The following is an 8,249-nucleotide window of genomic DNA, read 5'->3' as shown; positions in this document are numbered from 1 at the left end:
ACCAGCAGCCTCATCAGACCCGGCTGCCAGTACTGACCATCACAGCTGGAACACAGCAGTCTTTAGTATCCACCTTTGGGTGCTTTACCAACCAACAGGAGTGTGTGAGGTGACCTATTACATACCCTGTGTAAAGATGAAATACACACATGACAAAATCTGCCTGTTAACATTTGCATTTGATACATCCTAAACAGGACACAGAGCGAACAAACAAACATAACATATTTTACCCAGCCCTTAGACATTTCCTGCCAGTTAGAACCCTCCCGGAAAAAGACACTTGTTTCCCTGGGGACTCTTTTAATCTGGGAACCTGGAGACAGGAGAGCAGAGGTATTTGTAACATTTGTATGCTGTGTTATTCCTATAAAATACCTGCATGCAGTTTATTTATATAATCTATTATACTGATGGAGCCACAGAATTGCTAGCACTTTCTAATTACCCTTGAAATTATCCTTCACATAGGTGGAGCAACCAATCCCACCAACCGGTGTCTGGTACAAACCACATCAAACTGCACACCCAGTCATTCACTGTATCATTAGTATTATTCATGTTTTGCTATCATATGTAAATCCATGCTCTACTGTGCAGCATATAGCAAACTGTGCAAATATACTTTGCCAATTTTAGACTCTAATACGCAAAAATTAGATTAAATTACATTACAGAAAAGTAGATTTATTGAGTCACTTTTGTCTGCTCACTGTTGTGGAAATTCCTTTCACATCATCATCACCTCTCATGCTGTCAGAGCTCCTACTCTATGGAGAACCAGTGAATTTGAAACTTCTGTCTCTGGTGTCAGATGTGAATGGCCACAAACTGTTTGCAGCTGTCCAATGGCTCCCAGTCAATGACATTGCTGGCTTTAGTTAAATGCTAGTGAAGGCCATAAATAACGATGCATTTATAACTAATATGGTTTTGTGATGGAATGTTCTGCAATGTTTGTGGGTGCTAGGAAACCAACGTTATCCTTCAATTATATACAATACTGAAATTAGCAAAGTATTGTTCTAGTTATCTTGGAGTGTGATAAATTGCTTTACATTAAAATATAGCCTAATATACATTTTGTTATATAACAATAAAATAATTTTTTGATTATTTGTACGATTTTAAAATGCACTGATTTTATACAAGAGTACCAAGTTTTTTCTGTAAGGAAATACTTATTTGTGACCCCAAAATAACAACCTATTTATCTGATGATCCTTAATAGTGAGTAACATCAAAAAGTCACATACCTGAGTTCACCACACATATATATCACAGTTAAAATAACTATTCTATTATCTGTGTTCATTAGATGGAGCTTATCCAACTTACTGTACCTGTTAAATCCTGCAAAGTCATGACAGGGGATAAATCAGCTCTTAACCAAGAACAGCAGAAATGGAGAGACAAACAGCTGGTTAAGTTTCAGGAAACGTGCGTTTAATTATATCAGTTCACAAGCAATTGGCCAAAGCCCAGGTATAGTGGTCACCTCATGTTTCCATAAAAGCGAGTGAAATCACAGACAGGTTGCTCTAGATTTGTGAGCACTTCAAAAACTATTCAGCCCTGCCTGCTACAACATGTTTCTTTTTGCTTACTAGACCTTGATGTTACTCATGCTCACGGCATTCCTCAAAGTATTGGGAGTATTTATCAGATAGATAATCTTGTGGGGCTCCAATCGATGTAATTCCTCCCTCGAATGAAATAAAACCCTATTTAATTGGTCACAGTCCCCCCTTAAGATGCACACTGTTTTTGGTGACTTCCACTATGTTTCCTTGAACTGAAGTCTATCTCTTAAACAGCAGTGGCTTATGATTCTCTCTCAGTGAATAGAAACCAGTTTTGTTTTGGGTAACCAGGAGAAATGTACATCCTCAAGGGTCACATGATAACACACTTTCACAGCTATATTTAATGTATAGCCTCAGGCATCAGGAGGCATCAGGAGCAATATAAGCTTTTGTTTTTATAGTTAGATTAAGTTATGCATATCTCAAAAGACAAGATGTCGTTTCTTTAAACATACAACAGTGACAAGCAATGGCAAGAAGAATGTATTTGTTATTATTCATCAGCTTTAAGTTATTAAACCTTCTAACAATCCACTTTATAAAACAGCTCAACATCACTTCTCTCTTTCTCTCAAACAATGCAGCCACACAGCTGCAAAACGCCCCCTGTAAACATTTGGAATATGATGTTTTTTAGCTAGTTAATATGGAAACTGTCAGTATTTACAGCTCATTCATTTATCACTGAATGCATAGATATGTGTGTTGGGTACAGAATGATGAGGTTTAATGTTAATTAAGGAGGTCAATGTTCAGATACTTCCACAATCACATGATACAGTTCAGACTTGGACCAGCAGGAAGTGCTAAACCACCACAGTTTTACCATGTTAAAAACTACTACCATGCTGACTACATGGAATTTAAATCAAATTGAAACGGTTGATGTGGTTTGACGTTGACAACTTTGAAGATGTATGTAGGGAATATTAATCTTGAGAAATCAAGAAATCTAATCAAATTAATTCAAATTGTCTTTAACTGGATGGCACCGAAGAATTATCATCTGAAGAAATGAATTTTTATTGAAGAAATGGCACTGTCCTGGGATTTGCCTCGAGTCACATGTGACAACAGATGGCTGATTGACAAAATGCTCCTCCATGCTCTGAGTATTCTGTACTTAAGACATCATATAAATCAGACTAACTAATCAAGAGTTTTGATGAGGCACAGAATTTTTAATTTTTTTTGTCAGATACCTCACAGATGGTTGTTGATGAGTTATGAATGAGAGCTTATTGGTTAATCGGTTGAAGATTAGTAAAACTTCATGGCTTTTCTGTTGTGTTACAAATATTGTACAGGTCCTAGGAAGAACCTCTAGACAAGTCAAAAAGTTAGTAAAGGGTTTAAAAGAGACACTGGTGTGGCCTTTGCTGACTGAGAGGAAAGACACAATTCCCCTTCTCTTTCCACTCAGAGAACACTTGGAGACTCAGAGACACTGAGCTGCAAAGCTGCAAAGCTGCAAAGCTAGTCCCTTTGGGTCAGTTTATTTGTGTTTCTTCACGTGTGTGTTTTGAGTTTATAAAACATGCTGAGAAATATTTGTATTAATAAGTGTCGTTCAACAAGTGTTGCAACAGCATTTTTTTTTTAATTGTAAATATTATAATAATGGCCACTTATAGAAATAGAAAGACACTGTATTAGTTTTCAATGGTATTTACTTCATTCAGTTATGTTTTATCCATGTGACATCATCCCCTCACCACACACACTCTTCACTCATGCATCCACGCACCCTCACTACTGTTTCATCTGAGGAACACAACCCATTGTGTTTTTAGTTTGTGTTTTGTTCATTGTCAGATCATTTTATTAAAATAAATCACTCTTTTTTTTGCCTCTCAACCAGCATCTCCCTCTCTTTTTTCATGGCCTCTGAGCTGGGTTTTGACACTGCTTCCTTTTTCTTTTCTTTTAGCAGCCTGCTGCTTCTTTTGGATGGAAGCTTTAATTTTATCCAGTTTCTGTTTTCTCCATGTCCATGTCCACCTGGATCTCTGCGGCTGTGGCTGAGGGGTAGGGTGGTCGTCCTCCAACTAGAAAGTTGGCAGTGCAATCCTCAGTCTTCTCCATCTGCATGCCGAAGTATCCTTGGGCAAGATACTGAACCCCTGAATGGCAGCTCATAGATGTTGAATGCACTAGATGTCAGTCGCTTTGGATAAGAGCATCTGACAAATGACATGACATGTAATGTAATGTAGCTTCCCAATCGATTGTTATTGAATGTTGTGACACTCTGTTTGTCTGAGACTTGATTTTCTTGTCAAGCTCATCACTGACTGACTCTTCATCAGCTCGATCATCCTTTGGTGTGATGACACCCATGCTTTAAAAATGGAGGCTGACTATTTATCACTTTTCTTCCATTGCGTCAGCATCATTGAAATACTCATCTGAGCTTGTTTCCAGAATATTTGCCATTTCAACCATTTCAAAAAAAGGATGTTTAAGGGCTTCACTGGGACTAATTCTCCATTGAGCGTCTGCATGTAGACAACCTTTTAGGAGGTCTAAAAATGCCATCCTGTCTTTCTGGTCAGGCTCATCCGGTTTGTCTGGGAATCCGAGCAGTGCATCTTCTAATTTCCTTGAGCATCTCATTGAAACTTGTGGCTCTACACCAGTTACTTTCTGGTACTCCTTTGGTGTCCTCAGTTTCCACTCTTTTTCCCCATCGAAGATAAAATACCTCCAGCTGAATGCTCCACCCCATTTTGCTGGCTGACCCAGCAGGTCCACAATAGTTTTCATCCAGTTGTATGCACACTTATAAGGGAGGGCAGTTTGTCCAAAATAGAGGTAGAGCATGATGCAACCCACTCCCCACATATCAACAGCTTTGGACAAGATGAAGCCCAAGGTAACTTCTGGTGCTGTGTATGCATTCTGCATACCATCTCCATATTTCAATTGGCTCGCTGGGAGGGCCTGGCCAAAATTGATCAACTTGATCTTGAATGGTTCATGGTTGTGATTGACAAGCATTATGTTGTCAAGTGTCAAGTCGGTATGCACGATGCCAAGACTATGTATTGCTTCAACGGAGACCAGTAACTGGTGTGTCACAAGTCGAATTTCATTGAGAGTCAGTGGCGTCCATTCCCTCTCAGACATCAGGGTAAAAAGGCTTCTGTCCAGCAATTCAAAGACCAAACAAGAAAACTTCTCAAGCCTGAAATGGTCAATGAATCTGACAATATGTTTTTCTGAGTCAAGGTCCCCGACCACCTCCAACATCTTCACTTCATGAAGGAAGCGATCATTATTCATTTTTTGAATTTTGATCGCCACGGTCTCAATACTGCCAACACTGAAACACTTGAAGACTTGGCAGTGAGTTCCCCCACTGTAGAAGGTCTTTGTCAGGTAGCTACCGGTATCGCTGTGGAGCAATTTATGTTTCTTTACCTCAGTCATTGGTAAATCATCTAAGCTGGAAGTTTCCATTGTGGTAGTTTTTCAGAAATTTCAGAAAATATTTCCAAATCCTTTTCAAAAGTAGTGGTTTACTCTCATGATAGATAAATGATCAAGGTTCTTCTTCTTTGTCTCCCTCTGTTTGGTTTATTGGCAGGTGGCAACTGGCTATGATATTTATTATTAAAGACTAGTTGTCTGACATAAAAGCCTCAAAAGTAGACCAGATCCAAATTCTAGATTACAGGAAAAAAGACAACATTAAAGGAATGGGAAAATGTCACAGGCGGATTTAGCGGGGGTCAAGATCCCCCATCCTGTATATTTCCTTATATTGCAAAGATAACTGGACAGTTCTAAATAGTGAAATAATATGTACTGAAATAACTTGCGCTAATTAAAGATTCAACATTGTGTTTTTTATTTGAATTGATCTCAGTGGTAGTCAGACATTGTTGCATAAATTTGACCTCTAAATAGAATAAAACATATCTGACAGCATCTGGTTTGCTGTTGAATCTTTAATCTAACCCAAATGAATGAAAATTTTATTAAAAAAATGACAAGTAGAAACACGAGAGAGAAGGAGACTGGACATTGTGAGCTGCCAAGACACTAGCAGAAACTGCTGGACAATTTATGTTTCATTTTGAATTAATGCTTGCACCAGTTAAAGAAATAAAGCATGTTGAAACCAGAATGGTTCATCTCTGGCTGTTGCTGGGAGACCTCAGTGGCAACCATTTTAGATGTAATAAGGAAAAATATTGCATTTGGAGTAAACGAAGATTCAACAGCAAACAAGATGCAGTCTGATTAAATGTACATGTTTTATTCTATTAAGAGGAAAAATGTAAGCAACATGTTATTTATTGCAAAGCTGCGACTTACTAGAGGTCAGACACCACTGAGATCAAATCGCTCTGACAGAGGGAGCGAGTGTGGGTGTGTTTGTGTAAGATGGGCAGTGGAGCAAACCACCTGTTAGGCAAATGAGAGAGTGGAGTTTAACCCCTGAAACCTTAGAAAATAGCTTTATGTTGTATCTATGTAAAGGCGATTTGTTACATCTATAATAAGCACAGGTTCTTTCAGTGCATAATATCATTTCATTATTTAGAACTGTGCAGTTATCTTTGCAGTGACAAGTAGGGGGACAACTCCCAGGATAGGGGGTCTGGACCTTGTCTTCTTCTTCTTTCGGTTTATGGCGGTTGGCAAACGACATAAAATTGCATTAAGCCGGCGATATACTTGCTGTTAACTACGCCAATGTGTGCACTTCACGGCTGCCTCGTGTGTAGCCTGCGTCCATTTGGAGAGTCGGTTGTGCACGTCCTCAGAAATGAACGCTATGTGTACTCCAAATGCAATATGCACTTGATCGGTAGGGGCAGTGTACTGTAGCGGTAGTATCAGGGAATGTGACAGGGTCAGGGGTCAAAGGGCAAATCCGGAAGTTCTATACAGTCTGAGTTTTCCGGTGTGCCGTCTAGTGGTATCATCCACTAACATGCGTAGTACATCTACAACTATGTAAACAACTACGTTCACTACGCAGCCGGTTGTCAACGCAAACGCATGTTTTAAACAGCAAGTGTATCTCCGGCCTTACTATATTACTAAGCTTTGATCCTGTAATATAGAATTTGAAACTAGTCTGCTTTTGATCCTTTTATGCTTTTATGATAGACAGCTAGCATATTTTAAAGGTGGTGGCCACTCGCCAATACACCCAACAGAAGAAGATAATTTTCTTTTATGGAAGTGACACAATAACCTTTCTCAAAGAAGAAAAGAAGAAGATAGAAAGGACTTTGGCAGAAAATCAGCCCAAGACAAAACTTCTGGATACTAAGGTTTCGGGAGCAGATCCAGGAGATGGCAGAAATGCACCTTAAAAATGGTTCCCAACCGCCAATAAACCAAACAAAGAAGAAAAAGATGAACAAAGGTTCATATGACTGTGAGAAAAATGAGGGACGGGAGGGAAGATGTTTTGTGCGTTTCAAATGCAGCCTAATACACACTATACAGAATGTCCTGCGTCAGAGACCTGGTTGGATTGAAGTCAAAGATGATGGAGAGTGGGATTTCAACTGGTGCCTTGTGGCCTGGATCAGTGAGCATTTTGATCATACGTACATGGAGGAGCATGTGAGGATAAACCACTTTCGCAACCATTACGAGCTGACTCGCAAAAACCTCTTGGTGAAAAACCTCAAAAGGTACAGGAAGAGTCTTGAAAGAGAAGTTGGCAACACTGAGGCTTTAAGATGTGATTTTTTCCCCTGCACCTTTGTGCTGCCCAGTGAGTATCATCTTTTTGTAGAGGAGTTCAAAAGAGGCCCTGGCAGCACCTGGATCATGAAGCCAGCAGCAAAATCAAAAGGGAAAGGCATTTTCCTCTTCAGAAAACTAAAAGATATCATGGATTGGAAAAAGGATGGCACGTTCTTAGACGACCAGAGGGATGCTGCTCAAGTGGAAAACTATGTGGCACAACGCTACATAGAGAACCCCTACCTGATAAATGGTAAGAAATTTGATCTGAGAGTCTATGTCCTGGTCACATCATTTGCCCCCTTGAAGGCCTGGCTGTCTCGGGATGGATTTGCCCGCTTCTCACATACCCGCTTCTCTCTCATGAGTATTGATGACAAGTATATGCATCTCACCAATGTGGCTGTTCAAAAAAAATCCCCTGACTATGATCCTGAAAAGGGATGCAAGTGGCAGATACAGCAACTTCGGAGATATCTGACTGCAAAGCACGGCAGAGAGAAGGTGGAAACCCTGTTCAGAGAGATGGATAACATCTTTATCCGTAGTCTCCAGAGTGTACAGAAGATCATGATAAATGACAAACACTGCTTTGAGCTCTACGGCTACGACATTCTGCTGGATCAGAACCTTAAACCCTGGTTAATTGAGGTGAATGCCTCTCCTTCCTACGCGGCCAGTAGTCAAGAGGATTACGATATGAAGTGCAGGATGCTGGAAGATACTTTGAATGTTGTTGATATGGAGGGAAGGCTAACGGGCAAGGAGAAAAGGGTGGGTGGCTATGATCTCATGTGGAACGATGGCCCTGTCTACAGAGAGGATACCAGCCCCGAAACATTTGACACTTCGTGTTTCACTGCCAACACACACTTAGGGTGTGTGAATGACAGAGAGAATCAGCTTTATCAGCTACCAAAACCGTTCCGAGGCCGGAAGAGGATGTGA

General features: G+C 40.1%; 1 protein-coding gene across 1 annotated transcript; it reads left to right on the top strand.

Moving 5' to 3' along the window:
• The first annotated feature begins 6,899 nt into the window (after window positions 1–6,899).
• Window positions 6,900–8,249, top strand: LOC133012248 (probable tubulin polyglutamylase TTLL9). Its single transcript, XM_061080225.1, has one exon. It carries the CDS (start codon window positions 6,900–6,902, stop codon window positions 8,247–8,249), a length of 1,350 nt encoding a protein of 449 aa, XP_060936208.1.

This window comes from Limanda limanda, chromosome 10, assembly GCF_963576545.1.
Source record: "Limanda limanda chromosome 10, fLimLim1.1, whole genome shotgun sequence".
Lineage (NCBI taxonomy): Eukaryota > Metazoa > Chordata > Actinopteri > Pleuronectiformes > Pleuronectidae > Limanda > Limanda limanda.
Note: the sequence above shows the minus strand (reverse complement) of the source record. Positions and strands in the feature narration are given on the sequence as shown.